Source organism: Enhydra lutris, unplaced genomic scaffold, assembly GCF_002288905.1.
Source record: "Enhydra lutris kenyoni isolate GAN:26980312 unplaced genomic scaffold, ASM228890v2 scaffoldscaffold12, whole genome shotgun sequence".
Classification (NCBI taxonomy): Eukaryota; Metazoa; Chordata; class Mammalia; order Carnivora; family Mustelidae; genus Enhydra; species Enhydra lutris.
In genome coordinates, this window is record NW_019154096.1 from 31,314,304 (window position 1) to 31,336,640 (window position 22,337).

The 22,337-nt window shown below is 43.7% G+C and overlaps 1 protein-coding gene across 1 annotated transcript in view; it reads right to left on the minus strand.

Moving 5' to 3' along the window:
- Positions 1-22,337, minus strand: part of LOC111144840 (RNA polymerase III subunit A) — a 47,846-nt gene that overhangs the window by 23,718 nt on the left and 1,791 nt on the right. The window contains exons 2-15 of the mRNA XM_022499370.1: positions 22,145-22,280; positions 21,760-21,897; positions 21,168-21,339; positions 20,778-20,932; positions 13,369-13,608; positions 13,096-13,258; positions 12,780-12,916; positions 11,139-11,242; positions 10,382-10,523; positions 7,857-7,997; positions 3,726-3,795; positions 3,175-3,302; positions 2,932-3,070; positions 1,093-1,257 (exon numbers count right to left, since the gene is read on the minus strand). Of these exons, the coding sequence (XP_022355078.1) occupies positions 1,093-1,257; positions 2,932-3,070; positions 3,175-3,302; positions 3,726-3,795; positions 7,857-7,997; positions 10,382-10,523; positions 11,139-11,242; positions 12,780-12,916; positions 13,096-13,258; positions 13,369-13,608; positions 20,778-20,932; positions 21,168-21,339; positions 21,760-21,897; positions 22,145-22,280 (2,030 nt within the window). The remainder of the gene's footprint in view (positions 1-1,092; positions 1,258-2,931; positions 3,071-3,174; positions 3,303-3,725; positions 3,796-7,856; positions 7,998-10,381; positions 10,524-11,138; positions 11,243-12,779; positions 12,917-13,095; positions 13,259-13,368; positions 13,609-20,777; positions 20,933-21,167; positions 21,340-21,759; positions 21,898-22,144; positions 22,281-22,337) is intronic.

A 22,337-nucleotide genomic window follows, 5' to 3' on the forward strand; every position in this document is an offset into this window, starting at 1 on the left:
CATGGTGTCTGGGTCTAGGGATCGAGCCCCATGTAGGGCTCCTGGCTCAGCGGGGAGTTTGCTTCTCCCACTCCCTCTCCCCCTACTCCTGCTCTGTCTCAAATGAATAAATAAAATCTTAAGGAAAATAAAAATAAAAAGAATACAGAAATGAGGAGATGGACAACAGGGAAGAGAAGATAAGGAAATCAGACAGCCCATCTAGAAGTTCTACTTATGCAATGACTAGGAACCACAAAAAGAAAGAACAAAGATAATTAAGGTGAGAAAATTACCAACAGTAGTAACAAAAACCCAAAAACCAAACCAAACCAAACACAAGAAAATTTCCACAACTGAAAGATACACGGTGGCAGATTGAGATCTCACAGAGTGCCCAGCACCATAAATGAAAAAAGATCCATACCAAGGGTCTACCACTGTGAACTTTCAGAACACCAGGAACAGGACTCTCAAAATTTCCAGAATGAAAAGACAGATACAACAATGTGAAAATAAGAACAGAAATCCATTTTAATGCAGTTCTGAAGGCTAGAGCAGAGCAGGACCTTCAAAATTCCAAGGAAAGATAGAATTCAATCCAAAGCTCTATACCCAGCCAGAGAAATGATCAAGTGTAGGAGGTGAATAAAAATGCTTTTGGGCATGTAAAAATCTGGACCTAGGGCCTGCTCAAAGCCCAAGCTAACAAAGGAAACAGACCAGTATAAGGAGAGAAGGGAAAGATGAGGGCCTGGCAGAGACGAGTCAAGAGGGCCCAATGGGCTGTGGTCGGAGTGCAGACACCTGAGAAGCAGCCCGTGAAGGGCCCTTGGTCTAACAACCCTGTCTGATGGGCAGTAGAGACCTATGGTATATGCGAGACAAGAACTCAAGAGCAAATTCAAATCTGAACCAAACTGGTCAGTACTGAGCTAATTTTGTGGAGTGAAGTCACAAATGATTTAGCTGGTAGTAAGTCTCCTTTTGGGTGCACAGGTATGAGTGTGGTGTGTGATGTTGGGGGGAGTCAAAGGTAAAAGAAGGAAATAGCTCAGAGCCCCTGATACCTCAGCAAGTATAGCAATAAAATGAGGATGGCAAGATACTCACAGAGGTAGACAGGAGCCAGCCTCGCAAGCCGTGACATCGCATCGGCCGCTTCGTTCTGCCCCCAGTCTCGCAGCAAAATGTAGAAAATGTTGTTCTTAGATCCGGACCCCAGCGTTCCCTTGTCCATGCTGCCACTCATCAATTCACTGTTCTGGATAGTAACGTCTGCAAGGACAATGATGACCATGCACTTAAATGAACAATTACTACTTAGCCTTGTTCTAAAACAACATAAGGCAGTTGAGAAAATACCTTCCCATATTGAAAATTAAAGCAGAGCAAATAAAAATTCTCTTAAAAATGTTTGAGGAGAAAAAAGAGACATCTAGGGACTTTTGAAAAGCATGAAAAGTCCAGTTAGTTACTTTACAATCCTAACTCTGAAATGTACTATTTGACCCTCATTTTCAACTATGAGCTGAGAATGAAAGTATCGACCACATCATCTTTATGTCACAGGGATATTTTGAGCATCTGATGAAATCATATGCAGTATGATACTCTATAAACTACAGAGCACGTTGTTATTCACGCAAGAGAATGAAAACCAATGGCAGCTGGAAGAGCCTCTACCACAAAATGAAATTCACATCTAGGTAGAAACAAAACACAGTCTAAAACAAGAAGCCAAAAACACCTAAAAGGCTTGAGAGTGTATTTTCAAAGTTAATGGTTATAAACCCGAGAAAAATCGGTGCCCTTTAAAACATTTACTCATGACCAAACAGTACAAGTCTTGACCTTCAGAGATTCTGCAGTTCAGTTCTTCAGTACAGAGTTCTGGAGATCTACTCCCTGTCACAGGCCTGACTAACAAAGCCCATTCAAAGTCAGTGCCGTTCAGAGTAGTCTGCTGGGGAACTGCCTGCTAAAAGTCTGAGGGGAAGCAAAGGAGCTAGTGGCACAAACCAAACACCGGCTGAATGGCATTGGTCTGTGGACCATACTTTGGGTTGAATTAGTCTAGATGACTCGGATGGTTTTTTTTTTTTTTTTAATTTATTTATTTGACAGAGATCACAAGTAGGCAGAGAGGCAGGCAGAGAGAGGAGGAAGCAGGCTCCCTGCTGAGCAGAAAGCCCCATGCGGGACTTGATCCTAGGATGCGGAATCATGACCTGAGCCGAAGGCAGAGGCTTATAACCCACTGTGCCACCCAGGTGCCCCGACTCGGATGGTTTAACATTTAAATTCTCTCACGGTTGGGCACCTGGGTGGCTCAGTCAGTTCAGCGTCTGCCTTCGACTCATGTCATGGTCCCAAGGTCCTGGGATTGAGTCCCGTGTTGGGGCTCCCTGCTCAGTGGGGACCCTGCTTCTCCCTCTGCCTGCTGCTCCCCTTGCTCTCAGGGACCTTATTCTCCCCCTCAAATGCATAAATAAACAAATAAATAAATATCTTGGAAAAAACTTCTCTCATGGTTAAACCTGATCTTCATGTTATAAAAAATCAATGACCAGGAAGCAGTAAAAAAACAGTCTTATTAGTTATACTTTAAGACAATGAGCACATATGCCTTAAATAATGAGACCCCTGATGATAGGAAAAAAAAAAAAAAAAAGTAGGGTCAAAATAAAAGAAATTGCATGAATTTAAAGAAACTAGTCCCTAAAACACATCTGGAGCTCTGGAGAAGAACATTCTAATCACTGGACCACAGATCTACATGATCTCTACTTTTTCGAGAAATGGGGAGTCACACCTGAGAGGAGAAAAACCTACTACATTTCCCCGAAAAAAAACCCTCCTGCCTTAGAGAAACCTCGGATTTGCTTGCTCCAGGAAGGAAGCCACTGGCCATCTGCTTTCCGCCCCCTCCAACCTGCTACCTTCACTCACAGGAATCATTGACACAGAGATCTTCTCCTTTGCCACAGTACTGCTTGCCCTTGGTTCGGAGGTTGGCTCTCACTGGGTTGTCATCGCTTGGTCTGAGGATGACACTGAAGATCTGCTTTCCTGTCCACAGGGTGACAGGCTGCAGGAAGAAGGAAGCCACAGCGTTAGTTGGCTGGGCCTGGTCTCAACTGCAGAGTGTTCGCGGGCTAACCTGCCATGAGCTCTCCCAGCACCCACACAAACCTTCAGTATTGTTGGGGGCGGGAGGTGAACTTTAATTTTTTCATCCTTGCCAACTAATATTGAAGCAATGATTTGGCAAGCCTTGGCACGGTCAAAGAAGGTGTCTTTAAGGGTGAGGAGATAGGCACCTAGAATGTTGGAAACAACACAACACAAAGAAACGGAATGAAATTGTGAGAAAAATCACAAGGTTTCAATTTTAAAATGAATTTGGGCTATTACTAAAAAAGTGAATTAAAACATATGGCTGCTTGCTGGCTCTCTCTTACCGGAATCAAACCTACGCAAGGAGAGGGATTTTGTCTGACTCACTGCCATATCTCCAGTGCTTAGAAAAATGTCTAGGACACCTTAGGAGCTCAATAAAGGCTTACTAATTCCAGGCATAACCAATCAACACAAAATCTCTCAAGCTGGTTCACAATCACACTGGCAAACAAACAACAGAATTAAACACAGGAAATCACACAGCTTTTCAAGTCGCTGCGTGATTCACTGTGAATGAGAATCCTGGTGTTCCAGTCTCCTTTCAAATGAATTCATAAACACACCTGTTAGAAAATCCTGAATAGCGGCAATTAGTGGTTCTCCATTCCTCGGTGTTACCAGATTTGCTTTAGTCTGAAGGAAACACAAATACGTTAGCCATTCCATCCGTGTGTTTTCTGTGGACTGCACGACGTAGGCCACAGAACTGCACCAGAAAGACTATGAACTGCTGCAAATACAGAATAGCCAGCGAGCGGAAAAAAGAGGCTGAAAAAAATGGAAGCCAGGGGTCCTAATCCCAGCTTTGTCACCAGCTCCTCTTTCCTTTATTCACCAAGGGGAGACAAGAAACGGACCTCAGACATAGCAACACAAAATTAATACTGAGTGAAGCTGTTTTGGATTCCTACAAGAACTCCGTATGTGTAAGACTTCGTAGTTATTAATAAATGTAATTCTTCAAAGAAAATTCACTTCTATGAACGATGAGCAGCACTGTTACCTCTGAGGTCAATCAATTTCATACCTCTCCACAACAATGGCAGAACTACTGAACTTTTCTTGGTTAAGACACTAGGTTCTAACAATAATTAACAACAGGATTTAATTAAAATTTAATGAGTGCCTACACTGAGCAAAAAGGGGTGCTAGTTGTTCAGGGCATAATTAACAAGTTAAAAGAAGATTCTATTCATCAGAATGCATTTGGTCAATTTTTGCTATTGTTGAGATATAATTAACAGATAAATTTGCTCAAATCTTGACATGGCGATGGCTTGTGTTACTTGTGGGTTGCCTGGGCAACCTCACCTAGAGTAAAAGGCCCCCCAAGGGAGAGACCTGCTCCTGACTTCTTGAGAATGCTGCACAAACAGTCATCCTCCAACTAGGGCTGGAAGATAGTTGTTCGTGCTTGCTTTTGAGAATCTCTCTGGGGTTGGACAGGGAGGTGGTCTGGGGGCTGAGGACATGAAGCTGGGATCTGCGTATTTTGCAAGTCTCCAGGGTAACTTGGGACTACACTTAGGCTAGGGCCATAACCACTCCTTTGAGTCAGAACTGCTGAGTCAATATAATAGATGATAATTTTCTTACATGAAACGGAGGGGATTTGTCCCGATGGTAACTAAAGATTCTTCCATCCCAATATCCTTGGAGCCTGTGTTTTATGGTTGTCACTTTTAACTGATGAAATATGTTATTATCACAAAATGGGCCCTCAGTACAAAGCCAATGCTGAAGTCCAACTGGTTGGTGACAGGTTGTTATCACTAGAAACCAGTTACACAGCTGTTATCACTGGGAACATTCTAAACATGACTTTTTATTACAAAAATAGTATGTTCCTTATAGAAAAAAAAAAAAAACCCTAAAAATATAAACACATAAAAAAGGTGAAAAAATCCAAAATCCAAAAATACATCTCTCCAAGGAACCAGAGAACTGGTTATAAGATTTTGGTATATAACCCTTCCAACTTCTGGCTATAAATGTTTTTACAAACATAGAAGCATCTTTTTGCCAAACAAAATGGATCATGTCATACACACAGCCTGCTTTTTTAAGTAAAAAATAAATCATAAGTAGCTTTCATGCCAACAACGATACAAACTATGTCCTCATTTTTCAGGGCTGCACAGGGTTCTGTGGTATGAATGTGACATAATTTAATCTTACCAATTTTTTACTAGTGGACATTGCCTGTTTCTATTGTTTTACTATTACAAGTAATTTTCCAACTCTGATTATGGCCTCTGGAGAGCTTACTAGAAAGGAGAGTGCTAGGTCAAAAGGAATGATTAACATACCGTCTGACTATAGGAGCATGGAACTCATTCATGGCCACCCACCCTCCATCATCTCTCTCACTGTCTGCCAACACCTAACCTGGCACTCATGACAACTGCTACGAATACTGACGCTTAGGAGGAAACAGGCTAGACTCCTGTCACACCAGGTATGATCGTACCACCAGGTTCCTCTGCTTAGACTGCTCGTATGCTGACAGTCACGCTGCTCATTCTCCCACTTCTTTCAGAAGGTGGCTCAAGTGTTATCATTCCAATGGCCCTCCCTGACCATCCTCTATGGAACAGGACTTCTCTCATTTTCTTTCCTCCTTGTTGTGCTTTGTTCTCTTCTCAGCACTTACCACCTCAACTATTTTCCATTTGTTTACGCTCCACTTCTCCCTATTTGAATAGGGATGAGAACAAAAACTGACTTTCTTATTCTGTGCTATGTTCCTAGAAGAGTACTTGACACACAGTAGGTGCTCAGTAAGTATCAACCAAATCATTTAAAAAGGCTGAGGAGTCTGAAGAAATAATTCAGAAGAAGAAAGACTCCAAATACACAAAGATGGCCACTGAGGGAGTCATTCTCACGGCAAAACAGGGAAAATACCCTCAAGTTTTAACAGAAGGTAGATGAATCTTGGTATGTTAACCTGGTGAAATTCTGTGAAGCCATTATAATCAATAAATATGAAGACTTTACAACAAATGGGGGAATTTATTTTTAAATTTATATTTATTAAATTTTTAAGGGGGGAGGGGCTGAGGGAGAAGGAGAGAGAGAGAATCTTTTTTTTTTTTTTTAAAGATTTTATTTATTTATTTATTTGACAGAGAGAGATCACAAGTAGATGGAGAGGCAGGCAGAGAGAGAGAGAGAGAGAGAGGGAAGCAGGTTCCCTGCTGAGCAGAGAACCCGATGCGGGACTCGATCCCAGGACCCTGAGATCATGACCTGAGCCAAAGGCAGCGGCTCAACCCACTGAGCCACCCAGGCGCCCCGAGAGCGAGAATCTTAAGCAGGCTCCTTGTCTAGCATGGAGCCCAACGAGGGGCTTGATCTCACCATTCTGAGATCATGACCTGAGCCAAAACCAAGAGTCTGACACAAATCAACTGAGCCACCCAATGCCCAAATGGGGCCATTTATAATACATTAAGTATTACTATCACAAACAATGACCACAAATATCTAAATTCACAGAGAAGGAACCAACAGATAAAAGAAGTGGAAAGAAAGAACCCAGAGGAGTTGTGATATGGAAAAACCTTATCTTATTTAAATCACTTCATTATGCTGGAACATTTGACTAAATAAGAGTCAGTTTTTAAAAGAAATTGAAGATCACAGTGCATTTTAGCCACATGAATTTCTTAATAGTTAAGCATGTACATAAAATCTGCACCACATTAAATACTTGACTTTACCAGAAAAACAATGTGAACTTCAAGCATGAAGAACCCAGGCGGAGGCCAAGAATGCAGCCCCCTCCTGCCTGTCTCCACCGAATCCTCTTGCAGTTTAATAGATATGCTTGCAGAAGTTAATTGCCTTCACTTTAGAATCAATACTAACACCCTACACTAAAACAGATTTAAAAAGCACGGAATCAGAAACGGTGCGAATTGTTTTAGAGGTAGGCACCTGGACAGCGACAGACAAATTGGCCCATAACACAGAAAACCAGAATACTGGGAACAAGGAAAACCTAACCTCTATAGAATGATTTTGTTTAGCATGTCCTTTAGATAACAAACAAGCATGTAATATACTGTTAGAAGATTTTTGTTCAGAATGTTCAACAAAAAAGGAAAAAAAAGGGGGCGCCTGGGTGGCTCAGTGGGTTAAGCCTCTGCTTTCGGCTCAGGTCATGGTCTCAGGGTCCTGGGATCGAGCCCCGCATCGGGCTCTCTGCTCATCAGAGAGCCTGCTTCCTCTTTCTCTCTCTCTGCCTACTTGTGATCTCTGTTTGTCAAATAAATAAATAAAAATCTTTTAAATTAATTAATTAATTAAAAATAACTATATGAGGACTGAGATTATTTAGGCAGTATGCTAAATGTCTGCCACTTGCAGTTAAATGCTTCCAGATATAAGATGGACTATGGATAGAGAGAAGGATGGATTGAAGGGAGTGATATGTGATAAAAACCTAATAGTAAAATGTAAACTAAAGGATCTAGGGCTATACACTTGTGTTATCGTTTCATAGCTAGAGCTTGCACAGAAACTTTCCCTTAGAGATGCACATTATAGGCCAGAAGATACTCCCCCGACTCCCCACCCACCTGTCACAGACACTCCCTTACACACTCTAAGGTGCTTTCAAACAGGACCCACTGCCCTTCCCCTCCTCTCAAGCTGTTCTACAGAGGCGGGGCTGCCACCCTACATACCCCCATCAGCACAAGGGCCTCTGCTTTAGCTTCCTCCGTCTGAGGAAGATGAAGGTTCATCTCATCACCATCGAAATCCGCGTTGTAGGGCGTACAGACACACTCGTTAAATCTGAAGGTTCGGTGCGGCTTGACCTTGGCCTGTGGAACGCACACACGCACACACGCAAAACAAAATAGGAGAAGGACTTAGTCATTTATCCAAAAACTTCATGGTTTCAAAACATTAATAAATGGCTTCCTGGTAAACTGGATACTTTAAGAAAATAAATTTCTAGTACGTTCGGTCAAGTGATAACATGTCACTTGTGGACTTACTCAAGTAGATTTGTTAGATCAAAACAATGCAATGAGTTTAACAAAAGGCAAATATCAACCTAAGAGCCACAAGAAAGGGCTCCCCTGGCCAATGATGTCACAGTTTGATATCAAACAGATTCATGGCAGAAGTTGATTAAAACACACCGACTAGGGGCGCCTGGGTGGCTCAGTGGGTTAAAACCTCTGCCTTTGGTTCAGGTCATGATCCCAGGGTCCTGGGATCGAGCCCCACATCGGGCTCTCTGCTCAGCAGGGGCCTGCTTTCTCCTCTCTCTCTCTGCCTGCCTCTCTGCCCACTTGTGATCTCTGTCAAATACATAAATAAAATCTTAAAAAAAAACAAAACAAAACAAAAAACCACACACACAGACTAAATAAAAACCCATGAGTTTATAATGACACTGAAAAAAAGGAAAGCAAAACCACACACAAAACCCAAACCAACCTAGTTGGAAGAAACTGAACACCAACTTTCTCCTCCTCAAACTGATAATAAAGGATAAAAGAATCAGGCATTTATGCTTGTTCCTTCAGGAATTATATTTCTGGATAAGCAAATAACCCTAGTTAATAAAACAAAATTCTTCATTATACAAATGGTAGCTATGAAATGTGAGAGGAATGACAAATTAGAAAATCTCCATTTTTGCAGACCCCATGATATAATGCTGGCAATAATCATAAGTGGAGAAAACCTTAAGAAAAAAGGTCAATAAAAAAACTTTCAAAGGAGACACCAGGCTGAAGTATCTGATGCCCTAACCTTCTCAGGATACCAAAGAGTGGGGCAGTCAGACAACATATGCCTTCTGAAATAAGGCAAGAGGATTTAGCCAGCACCACCTAGGAGTTACTCTTGCTATAAGTTGAACATGAATCTGATCCTGCCTTGAGAGCTGTCCAGTTTATAGGAATAATAGGAAGAATGAAGAAACTCTTAATGCCATGTGTATACATACACAGAACACGGGACATTTCTTCAGGACAAATGACCTGGCCTTTTCAGTAAGAGTGAAATTAAAAGGGGGGGGCAGTTGTTCTAGATCAAGACAGACCGAAGACATGTCAACCAAATGTCACGTGCAGACTTTGCATCCAGATATGGACAAACTAGCCGCGAAAAGATTGTTGAGAAGCTTGTGGAAATGTGAACATGGACTGGGTGCTGGACAATACCAAGGAGTGAGTGTTCGTTTTGTGTGGTGTGGTATGGCACTGTGGTTATGTGTGTCTTACAGAAGTAAACTGAATACACATGAAGAAAGGACATGGCATCTGGGGCCATCAAGGGAAAAAGGGAGAGAAACAGGTGTGGCAAAACCTTGAAAATTATTAAATACAGAGAATGAGAATATAGGAGCTCTTCATAGGATTCTTCCTACTTTGTATTTATATTTGAAATTTTCACACAAACACATTTTTATTTTGAGAATGCCTGAAAGCCAAGCAAAAGTTTCTAGAAAGGGAAGGCTGTTTCCCTCCCTAGATCCCCATACTGTAACCCCCATAATCATAAACTGCTTCTTCGGTATTTCCAGACTTAAGTAAAAAGAATGACAAAACATGTTCATGAAGGGAAAAACTAAATCTAGAAAGGCACTAACCGAAAAGCCTGTTTAAGCACTGCCTGCAAACCCTTATGGATTTAACGGCTTTGGAGATAGGACAGTTTATGCATATTTAGCGAATTAAAGTTGCACCTAATTTCCATTTTACATCTCCAGAAAAAGGAACTGCTGTTGTTGCAAAACTAAATCACCAAAGAAAATATGCTTGAAGGTCTTCGTTGGAGGGCCACTGTGACGAGAAATCTCCTAACCGTTTTCGTTCCGTAGTTAATATGCTAAGTCAAACCTGTAATCAACTCTCTGCCACATCTATTTTCCGCAAGTCTGTGCACACACATATATGTATATATTTTTGTTTGCAAGTGGAATCATGCCAGTCACTTTCACGCTCATTTTCAATTAGCTCCTTTCTGTTTCACTGTTGTGTGTGGATTTTATCAATATGAAAAACACTGAAGGGAAGCTTGAAATGTAGAAGTTTCACTCCAACTAAAAAGTGAGAGTATAGAGTAAAATCAGAAGTCCTGAATATTTGAGATTAGGGGCAATCTTGAGTTTTAGGAGCCTGGAATTTCGCATCGCTGGCCCAGCCAATTCCCACCCTACAGAAGCTAAAAACAGAAACGTCACGCTCACCAGATGCGCCATGATGCTCAGTTTGTGTAGCGACGGCTGCCGGTTGAACAGCACCACGTCTCCGTCTATGAGGTGTCTCTCCACAATGTCCCCATACTTGAGCTCCTGAGCCATCTTTTCCCTATTTCCGTACTTCAAAAACCTGAGTGTGTGATAAGAAACGTGACCAGTGAGAGTAACGCTTCCTCACCCAGTCGCTCCCTCTTCACGTCAGGGTTCAGTCTCGAAAATGATCACGTTGCACTGAGCTGAAGGTGCCTCCACCAGCCCATCAGTTAAACTATGACGCACCGTCAGTATATCTTCCTTTCATATATGTTAAAATGTGAAAAGAGTTATGTCTCAGAGTCACAGAAATGCAGTAGTAAGTCCGCTTCTTCCATAGTGGCCTGTTGGTCTATCTCAAGAGATCCAAAGGCACCAGTGATTAGTGGAAAGCCAGAGTGGGCAAAACAAGGCTGGAAGTACAATAAGTAACCCCACGGAGCCCGTGCGACACAGAAAATGACTGGCTTTCCTAACTCCACGTGTTCTGTCTACCTAGATCCAACGATAAATGCTACGGAATAAGAGGATATTTTGTGTCTATGTGATGAGCAAACACAGCAAATGATGAACCTGCACTCACTGCAATTTAAAGAGTATTTTCCACATGCTAACATGTCACAGACGTATTCTGGGCTGTATTCTGTGGATGAGTATGGGAACCTCGGGGGCAAGAATGTCGTTACATATAGCTAGACTGGGCCAGCATTACCTTTTCATCTGTGTGTGTCTCTGCTGAATGAAATTGGCTCCTGGGTGAACTTCTGGGCCATTTCGAACAAGTTTCCTCAAAAAATTGATGTTTGCTTTGTTCACCTGCATGAGCACAATAGAAGACACGAGGAGATACCGTGAGGTTTTGTAAGCTAGAGCATTATACTGAGTTGCGTCTCAATCTTTACTTCCCTTGGGTGACTCCAGGAGAAAGAAAGGCAGCATCATGCTGTCTTTGGTCTTTTTTTCCCTCCACTGACTGCAGTTTGTTTATTTATTTATTTATTTTAAAAAGATTTTATTTATTTATTTGACAGAAAGAGACACAGTAAGAGGGAACACAAGCAAGGGGAGTAGGAGTTGGAGAAGCAGGCTCCCCGCAGAAAAGGGAGCCCGATGTGGGGCTCGATCCCAGGATCCTAGGATCATGACCTGAGCTGAAGGCAGGTGCTTAATGACTGAGCCACCCAGGAGCCCCTGTCTTGGGTCTTGAGTTAAATAACAACAGCAGACTGACACACAGGAACCAAGGTTCCAATCTGAACTCATCACTGGGGGGGTGAAACGGCCAAGTCCTTTACTGGCCTTTGGTTTCCCTATTAGTAAAATGAGTGGGCTGGACTCAGCTGTAGGGACCTTCTGGGACACACTGTGATCTAAGAACAGTTGGCATCTTCACTAGAAACGATGTACCATGGACTCCTGAGGTTTAAAAGCTGTGACTCCAACACCACTATGCCCTGCTCTGCACTGTCACATTGTGCAACCTCTCAGACAGCAATCTTGTGGGACACCATCTCAGAGAAGGAAACTCTGGATTAGATACATAAAGTATCTGAGGCTCTTTTATAAAAGCTTTACCAGAAGATTCCATGAATGGGGCTAATTATGAATCTCAAAAGCAAAGCTAAAGCCCATATCTTCCTATTATTAGGACTTAAAGTTTTCTATACCTCAGTTATTATAAATTCCATTTTATACTCATGATGAGTGTGAATTGATGTAAAGTGGTGTAGCCTTTCTAGCTATGCATCAACAGCCTTAAAATACTCAAAGTATTTGACTCAGTGATTATAAAGTTAAAAAAAAAATCCATCCCAAGGTAATTAACTAGGTATGGTGCTTATCAGTTAGTTACTTTAAAAACATGAGGTAGGGGCACCTGGGTGGTTCAGTCATTAAGCGTCTGCCTTCGGTTCAGGTCATGATCCCAGGGTCTGGGGATCGAGCCCCGTATTGGGCTCCCTGCTCAGCTAGGAGTCTGCTTCTCCCTCTGCCTGCTGCTCCCCCTGTTGTGCTCCTTCTCCCTCTCCCTCTCAAATAAATAAAATCTTTAAAAAAAAAAAATGAGGTAAGAATGAACTAAGAGGTCAAAGACCATACTACTTGGAAAAATAAGTTGTAGCAGATTATGTCTAATGTATCTGTGATTGTATATACACAGAGCCAGACCCATCTGTTGTTGTACTGTTGTACATGGTATCCATGGTGGTAGATGTATGAAACCAGAAGATAACATACACACACAAAACTGGGGTGTGTGTGCATTACCTGGGATTTCCCAAGTGTCTATTGTTTGGAATCTCAAAATAAAAGACTAAATTCAAAACACAGAACTGAGTGGCTGAATGGCACTTACCTTCTCAGGAAAAGTAAGAATTTTGGCCACGTGAACTGGCACAGCTACCTCATCAATCCTGAGATTGGGGTCAGGTGAGATGACTGTTCTGCCAGAAAAATCCACTCTCTTTCCTGAGAGATTGCCTCTAAATCGACCTAAATCAATAAAGACACATCATAGGTCTCCATGGAACAAACATGTGCTGTTTTGGAATAGTATGACTGCAGAGAACTAGGAAAATCTGTGATTTCCAATCAGATAAGCTGGACATACACTCCAGAAAAAGGTGACAAAGGCAGTAGACTGTTCCCTGCACATTTTGTTGGAAACATACCCTGTTTTCCCTTCAGACGCTGGACGAAACCTCTAGTCCATTTCTTGGGCGCCATGTTGAGGGGAATGCCTGAGAGCTCGCTGTTAATGTAGAGGGCACACTGTAATTGCAGGAAATCCCAGTCTTCCATGATCATCTGAGTCTTTGCTCCTGATATCCGATGCTAAAAATGAGCAAAGTATGAAGAAAACACGATCCTGGGTCATCCTGACTTTCTTGATGAGCAGTGTTTGCATATATAGGCTCCTAAATCTAGGGACTGAAAGTACTGACCTTTTTAATGACATCATTTAGGAAAATAATTTCTGTCAGTTTCATTGTCAGATCATCTTCATTGGTGCCAGACTTCAAATCGCTCACGACAGAGGGTCTGATACACAAAGGGGGCACTAGAAGTCGTGTGAGAATCAAATCAGAGGGCTTTCCAGCTTCTGGGTTCATTAGAAGTAGAGGAACATCCTCAGCTGGGATTCGTTTAAATAAATTCAGAACTACTAAGGGATTCAAGTTTTCCTATAGAGAAGAGGAAAGAAGAATGGAGAGACACGTTAACTTTCCAGTCTGGGCAAGGGTTTACTTCTCCAGCTCTTCACGCCATTCACCACTTACCTCAGAGTTAACTATACTCACTGACAGAAATTTCTGTCGGCAACATGCTACAGTGGCAGAGCCCTAAACATGTACATGCCTTTTAATCCAATTATTTAAGCCAGTAATTCCACTTCTAATTATTCCAAAGGGAATGACTTAGAAACCAACACAAAGATTCAGCTATAGGGATGTTCTCTAAAGCTGTTAAGACTGGTAAGTTGGAAACAGCCTGACAGGTTGCTGGCTAGATAAAACCATCGTATACCCCTACATGAGCTACCATGTAGCCATTAAAAAAATGACACCACAGAAATTTAGCTACTGCCATGAAAAGTTCATAACATGCTGGTAAATGAAAGAAGCATGTGTACGATATGATCTCATTTCGGGGGGAAAATGTGTATCTGTACAGAAAAGAGGAAATGGATGTTTAGCAAGGTATTAATAGTACTGTCCACAGGAATGGAATTATAATCTTTTTGCATCTTTGTTTACATTTAAATTTTCTGCAGTGTGGCACCTGGGTGGCTCAGTGAGTTAAGCAGCTGCCTTTGGCTCAGGTCATGATTCAAGGGTACTGGGACTGAGCTGTACATCAGGCATACATCCCTGCTGAGATGGGAGCCTGCTTCTCCCTCTCCCTGCTGCTCCCCCTGTTTGTGTGCTCTGTCAAATAAATAAATAAAATCTTAAAAAATAAGTTTCCTGTAATGAACATATATTACCTTATTATTTTTAAAGATTTTATTTTTCATTTATTTGAGAGAGAGCAAGAGCATGAGCATGGGGAGGGGAGAGGGAGAAGGAGACTCTCCGCTGAGCAGGGAGCTGGAAGAGGTGCCCTATATTGCCTTTGTATCACCTTCATTTCATAGAATTGCTATGCTGTAACTATGTACCTGCTCAGAAATATTCAAAGATCAAAGATAAGAATGGTCAGCTTGTGTCCTGCTGGTGAAAGTTGTATTTTCTTGGGATTAAAGACTGTGTGACAAAGAATACATGTTACAAGCAGAACTTGCTATGCATAACTTAATGAGACAGGGAACAAAGTTAAGAAAAGTTCCATAATCCACTGCCATTAGGATACTGTCCCAAGAGCAGGTTTCTGTGGGCCTACCCTAGACATGACAGCAGACTTGGGGAGAAAGAAGGAATCTTGCCTGAAGATTTGCAATCCAGGTCCCTGCCCACAGAATTCCCTTCCTCACCTTCCCTGACTCCCAGCAACGAGCACCGCATGCTACCTGAGGCAGTCAGAGGAAATCTATACTAAGAGTTCTAGGAACAGGGTGAAGGCCAGATGTCACTTAGAGTACCAGGGTCAGGGCTAGACAAGAACATCATGTTAGTGGGGCGCCTGGGTGGCTCAGTTCGTTGGGCGACTGCCTTCGGCTCAGGTCATGATCCCAGAGACCAGGGATCGAGTCCCGCATCAGGCTCCCAGCAACATAGGGAGTCTGCTTCTCCCTCTGACCTTGTCCCCTCTCATGGTCTCTCTCTCTCTCTCTCTATCAAATACATAAATAAAATCTTTAAAAAAAAAAAAAAAAGAATATCATGTTACTGAGGTCTAGAGGACAGGAGGGCAGGAAGACTGGCAAGAACCTGGAGACCAGTTCCTGGCCAGAGCCGTTACTCCAGAACGACATAACACTTGCCTTCCATAGGGCACAGGAAGAGGGCCCTGATTTAGTGTTATGTACTAGGAAAACAGAAGTCAGAAACCGCTGGATAGACAGAAGAAGGGCTGTTTGGTCTGAGGCACAATATCCAAATAGCTCAGGCTCCCTGGTGGAGTGTGTGGGCTGTCCTGGCTGGCAGAGATGCTTAGCTTGCTGCTCAGTCTGCCAGGGATGCTGTGGAAGGCGTTTCTACCTGGTGGGGTTGGGGGGCAAGACTGATGCTATTTAAAGGAAGACTCTTTTTCTTTCCTTATTTATTATTATTATTTTTTTAAAGCAGGCTCCATCTCCAGGGTAGAGCCCAATACAGGGCTTGAACCCAAGACCCTGAGATCAAGACCCGATCAAGAGTTGGACACCCTAAAATTAAAAAAAAAAAAAAAGAAGAGCTGGACACCCGGGGCACCAGGCAGTGGGTGAAAGCCTTTGCCTTTGGCTCATGTCATGATCCCAGAGTACTGGGATCAAGCCCCGCATCAGGTTCCCTGCTCGGCAGGGAGCCTGGTTCCCCCTCTCTCTCTGCCTACTTGTGATTGTGATCTTTGTCAAATAAATAAATAAAATCTTAAAAAGAAAAAAAAAAAAAAAAGGCTCAGTGGGTTAAGCCTCTGCCTTCAGCTCAGGTCATGATCCTGGGGTCCTGGGATTGAGTCCTGCGCCAGGCTCTCTGCTCAGCAGGGAGCCTGCTTCCCCCCCCGCCCCCACCCGCCTCTCTGTCTACTTGTGATCTCTCTCTGTCAAAAAAAAAAAAAAAATTTTAAAAAAAAAAAAAAAAAAAAAGAGTTGGACACCCAATCAACTGAGCCACCCCGATGCCCCTCTATGGAGAGTCTTATCTGAGGTCTGCCAACTCCTGGATTTGTGTTAAAACGGGGAGTAGATATACACTAGTCTTCTGGGCACAGAGTCCAGAGTTTAATTCCTAAAGAGGTCTGTGACCCAGAAAAGGTCAAGAACCACTGCTCTAAGGTGTCGTCTAACTCAAGGGTGCTGTGCTGCCCATAAAGGGACATGAGGTTCCACGTTCCTGGAAATTAAATGGGTAAACATGTTGGGATCTGGACCATCATGAGATTAATGAGCTTCAGGGTAATACACCCACCTGTCTGCACGACACCTCTCTCTACAAAAGCTAAAAGTGACTCATGGATGCTTTGTTCACTTTGGTGACTATGGGGCCCTCTCTGAGGGAGGGCCATTCGGAATCTGGCAATGCTGAATTCCTGATTCGCCCCCTCCCTCCTTTCACAGTTGGCGTAAGAACCAGGATGAGCTGATGGTCTGACAACTCTGGAGGCATCGCCACTGCTCCAAGCACTGTAAAGGCCTCAAACAGGACCTCAGAAAAACAGATCTTGCTACAGACCACACTAAAGGAGAAACCAACTGGGGTGCCTGGGTGGCTCAGGTCATGGTCCCAGGGTCCTGGGATCAAGCCTCGCATCGGGCTGCCTTGCTCAGCCAGGAGCCTGCTTCACCCTCTGCTTGTGCTCTCTCTCTCTGTCAAATAAATATATATTAAAAAAAAATTTTTTTTAAAGATTTACTTATTTGACAGAGAGGGATTGTAAGTAGGCAGAGAGGCAGGCAGAGAGAAAGGTTCAGGCTCCCCGCTGAACAGAGCCTGATGTGGGGCTCGATTCTAGGACACTGAGATCACGACCCAAGCTGAAGGCAGATGCTTAACTGACTGAGCCACCCAGGTGCCCAATAAATAAGATATTTAAAAAAAAAAAAAGGAGAAACCAATGGAAATACAAGATGGAATAAAAGTGTTACATGAGGCAGAGACAATGGACACATGGTTCAGAAAAGGGTGAGTGAGATCAAAGGGTCGGAAGAGCAGAAGCTTCAGGAAAGCTAAGGCAAGGGGGCCTCTGGTGAGGGGAGGGAGCAGCGTCAGTAAAATAAGACGAAAGGACGCTGAGTCCCAGCATAGACGTGGAGAGGGGAGGAAACCTCACCTGTCTTTACCGTGACTGTCATTACTTATTTTCTTTATAATTTTGTTGTAAATTAGATCATACAGTTGCATTAAAGAAGTTTATTTTTATTTATTTATTTTGAAACATTATTTATTTTTAAGTAATCTGTACACCCAATGTGGGGCTCAAGTTTATGACAAGATCAAGAGTCCCACTCTTCTGACTAAACCAGCCAGGCACTCCTGTCATTACTAAGGCTCTTTTTTTTTTTTTTAAGAGAGGGAGAGAATCTTAAGCAGGCTCTAAGCCTGGCATGGAGTCTGACTCGGGGCTCGATCTCACACCCCCGACATCATGAGCTGAGCCAGAATCAAGAGTCAGAGGCTTAACCGACTGAGCCCCCCAGGTGCCCCATCCTGTCACTGTCATCATGATAGCGTCAGTAGCAGTGCCAGCTACCGCAACTGGGTAATGCGCTCTAAGCACCTGCTCTGCACTGGGCACTGTGCTAAGCGTGGTATCTGGAGTTCATCTGTTAATCCTTATGATAGTATTAAAGCAGATACTCTTGTAATCCCTGTTGATAGTTGAGGAAACTCAAGTCCAGGTTGGGCCACGTGTCTACAGTCACTGAACAAATAAGCAGCAGAACTGGGCTCTAAACTCCCATCCTAAACCACCTCTAGGGTGTCAATCTGGGCAGAGTTGGGTGGGGTCCACAGGGAGGCGGTGGCAGTGGGGGAACGACCTGAGAGTCGAGCTGGATGCTCAAGGCTAGTGACTTCAATGGGAGGGGGTTACCTCCAGAGCTGAGTCATTTAGGAGACTGCCCACACAAGAGGCCTCCCAGGCCATATGGGAGTATCCTGCTGCTGTGGACAGTGTGGAGCAGACAGCAGCTGCCCGGGCCTGGGCAGAGAGCTGGCCGGGGGAAGTGGTGGTGGTGGGATGCCTGGGAGGCTGATCTGGAAGGAGCAGAGTGCGTGCAGGGGGGACGGCAAGTAAGGTTGCCCCCAAGAAAGCCCAGACACCCCTCAAACTCACAGACTGAGGCTGCTCCCCAGGCTTCTGACAGCTCTCTGCACAGCCGAGAGCCTGCAAAGTGCCTTTCTCACAGCTGTACAAGGGCAAGATCATCTTCCTCAGCTCACACCCTTACTTCCCCTGCGTAGCTTCACCGTAACTGCCTTGAAGACGCTTCTGCTTGAATCAATCGCTGACACCCTGTCTCCCCATTTCCAAGGATCACTTCCATTTTCCAGACGTCTGTGCAAGTGCTCACTCACCTCTGACCACTTCCTCTCCCACCCATCTCCCTGGTGGCTGGTCATCAACTCCTGTCCATTATCATACGCAGTGACTCTGGTCTCTGGCTCCTTTATTGCCACCTAGGCTCAGGGTCTGTTTTCCTTGTAACCTGCCCCCCAATCCATCCAACATCAAGGCAGAATTCACATATAGTAAATTGCACAAATCCTAAAGAAACTGACCCATTTTAACACATATACACCACACACACTAATGTTCAGAACAAGATACAGAATATTTTCATATTTCCATAAAAGGACCCTGATAACTCTTTTCATCAGTACCAAGCCCTCACCCCAGGGAACTGCTCTCCTGACATCTGTTACCACAGATCAGTCTGGCCTGTTCTTGGACTTGATCTACCTGCAATCATACATCATGTACCTTCCTGTACGGAGTTCCTTGTTCTCAGCAGGATTCTTACATTTGGCTAGGTTGTGTGTGTCAAGAGTTCACTTCTTTCACAGGATAGTATTCAATCGTGTGGATCTATGACAACTTGTTTATTCTTCTACTGACAATCATCTGGACTATTTCCAATAGTGGCTTTTATTAAGAAAGTTGTGACGAACATTCTTGTACAAATATTTCCGTGGACACAGGCACTCATTTCCCTTGGGTATGTACTGAAGAGTAAATCCACTTGGCCGTATGGTAAGCATAGATGTCACTTTACAAGAAATCGTCAAATGGATGTTCAGAGTGGTGATAACCGTCCACACTACCACTGTCAATGCAGGAGTACCAGGCGCTTCACATCCTTGCCAGCAAGTGGTTTTCAGTTTTGTTTTTTCTTTTTTTACATTTTAATTTTTTTGGTGTGTGTATAGTTTTAACTAGCATTTACCTGATGACTAATCATGTTGAGCAATTTTTCATTTATTTATTAGCCATTTAACTATATCCTTTTGTGAAGTGTTAATTCAAGTTTTGCTCCCATGGCTTCAAATCAGGTTGTATTTTTCTTATTGATTTTGAAGGACCCTTTCCTATATTCTGGATAGGAGAGTCCTTTGTCAGATACACAAACGTCGACTGCTTTCTCTCAGCCCATGGCCTGGCCTTTTTACTCTGGTAATGGGGTCTCCAGAGGAGCAGCCAGGCTCTTCTTCTGCAATTTCGTCAGTTATTCACCACGAACCTTCCTGTTCAATGCCTTCTCTGGCTCCACACTCTCAGAGCAGGCTTAGTTCTCACCTGTCTGGTCCCCAAAACTCCAGTTCCCTTGGCTACAGTTGACTGGGTCATCTCAGACAAGGCTGTCTCAGGCGTTCCTGAGGGTTACACGGGAGGCAGTCCATGTGAAGAGCCTGGCCAGTGCCCGACCCTAGCAGCAGCTGCTGAAGGCAGGGTGCTTTTATTAGCATTCTCTGGTCTTTCAGAGCCTCAGCTTCAGCTTCAGCCTAGACACTGTTGCCTGGACATGCTGAGCTCACGGCCCTTGACCCTGTAAACCTGACTCACCCAGATCCCACCATGTCTTTCCTCAGTCTTCCCTAACCAAGTCCAAAGTGACACCTTCCTCCCCATTCCCCCTGAGTTTCCTGTCTCCGCCACTCGTGTGATGGTCAACACCCTGCCCTAGGATACCAGTTATCTTTTCACAGACTAATTGCCTGTGACGCATCTAAACTGTGGGACCAGTGACAGCAGACCCACTATCTTGCAGTTCCTGATGCTCACCCTAAGTCTGACAGAACTTGGTACTCAGTAACAACTCAACTCATTTGTTAGTCTCGTATACTACCAATTCTAGACTGTACTGTGGGAATTAAATACTAATCGAAATCAGAGCAAGGCCGAACAGGGTCCCTCATAAAATTCTACTAGTTAAATCAGTGCCAAGTTAAGTAATGGGAGTTACCTACAATTTCTTAGATCTCAGTACCCACATGAGAAACAGCATCTCTCAATTTATGATCTATACAGCCACAATCTCTTAGGATAAAACACATTATCTGTACCATTAAAAATGGGTTAGTTACAAGGCCAGTCTACCTTAAACATAGTGTACCATAAGCACTTTACACAAAGTATTCCTAGAGATCTAACTTAATCGGACTTCTCATTTTGAAAGATGAGAGAGAAGATCAGACAGAAGGAAGGGGTGAGAATAGGTACGTGTGATGCAGGGGGAGGCAGGCAGAGGGCAGGCATGTGTGCTCAGGCTCACCTGTGCCCTTCCCAGCAGGGGTTCTACTTCTTTGTTATGCTCGATGGCTGTTTCAAAAGACTGAAGGAAATTTGATACGATAGGATCCACCACTTTTTTGTTGGTTTTGTACTTCTCATGAATTATCTTCAGCAATCCGCATTTCTTTACGGTACCTGTTAAGAGTGAATTTATTTACCAAGGTTGGACTAATGAGGTAGTTGGTCAGGCTGCCCCAAGGCTGTAGTCTGGGTAATGAGGTCACTGAAAATGCATTTGCTAACAGGGCTTCCGTTGCTAGGCTCCAAGAAAAATCCTGACTTCCCAGCACTGCATAAAACTAATAAGCTAAATGGGCCGGAGTAAATGGAAAGGGCTTTCAAAAAAAGGCCTTTTCCGTGTCCTGCTCACCATTAAACGCTCCGCAGTAATGGCAGATGTTCTTCTTTCGGCACTTATCTGAGATTTTCTTCTTCAGCCCACGTTTCTGGAGGTAGGTCAGGCCGGGCCGCTTCAGATAATCCAGAAACTGCTTCTTCTCCTCCTGGGATAGCATGACGCGGCAGCACGTTCTACAGATCATCTTTTGAAAATTAAAACAGAGAAAAGAATGAGAGATGAAAAAGTCTTCTTTTAAAAATGTCACCCCTACCTCTTGCCTGGGACACGGAAACTGAGCAACAAGCCCAGGGAGCTGGGTGATGTTCACCATCACAGCTTGCTGGCAGGATTTCTGCTAACTGATTTTTTAATTTTGTGCTGTTCTGTACTGCTGGATTTATGATTATTTTTCACGGTGTCCTATCTACCATCTACTCAAGAAAAAACAAAGAAGAAAGAATCCTTATGCAATTTAATTTCCTGCAAGACTCAATATTATGAGTGTAAAGTAAACATTCTCCCTAGATGTATCCCTAACCACTCACAATCCTAAACTCACTCCAACATTCCTGAGCAGTAATTGCCAAGTTTACGCCTTGAAAACAAACACGTCTGCACCCACCTGTAAGATGCCGATAACTGCTCTGAAGTAGCCCACGTGAAAGCACGGCAACTCCAAGTCAATGTAACCGTAGTGGCCCAGACAGTCAGCCAAGTTCTTCCCGCAGGTTTCACAAGGACGGTCCTTCTCACTGGTACCCTTTGGATAAGAGCATACCCAATTAGTAATGGAGACTACTGGACGGGACAGTGGGACCAGGTGATTCTGAGTCAGAATCAGCTGGGAAGGTGCGGTGTGTTCACACCCCACTGACCAAAGGCTAGATTCCCTGAGATGGTGCAGGAGGAATAAGGGAGGAAGGAAGCTCTTGCTTCTTCTGACCTGGCAAATCATCAGCTTCATCAGCACGTCAAAACACATGGCCTGGGAGGGGGTGAGGCCTTACCATCCTATGGTCAAGCACACCGTACAGCAGGGGAGCATGGTTGTTGTCCTGGCTGTACAGGTTCTTACTCACAACCTGGATGTGGGCCTGCTGGCGCATCTCCTCAGGGGACTTCATTCCAAAACAGATGTGGCTTCTGGAATTAAAAAAAAAACAGGGGGTGGTGGTGCCTGGGTGGCTCAGTGGTTTAAGC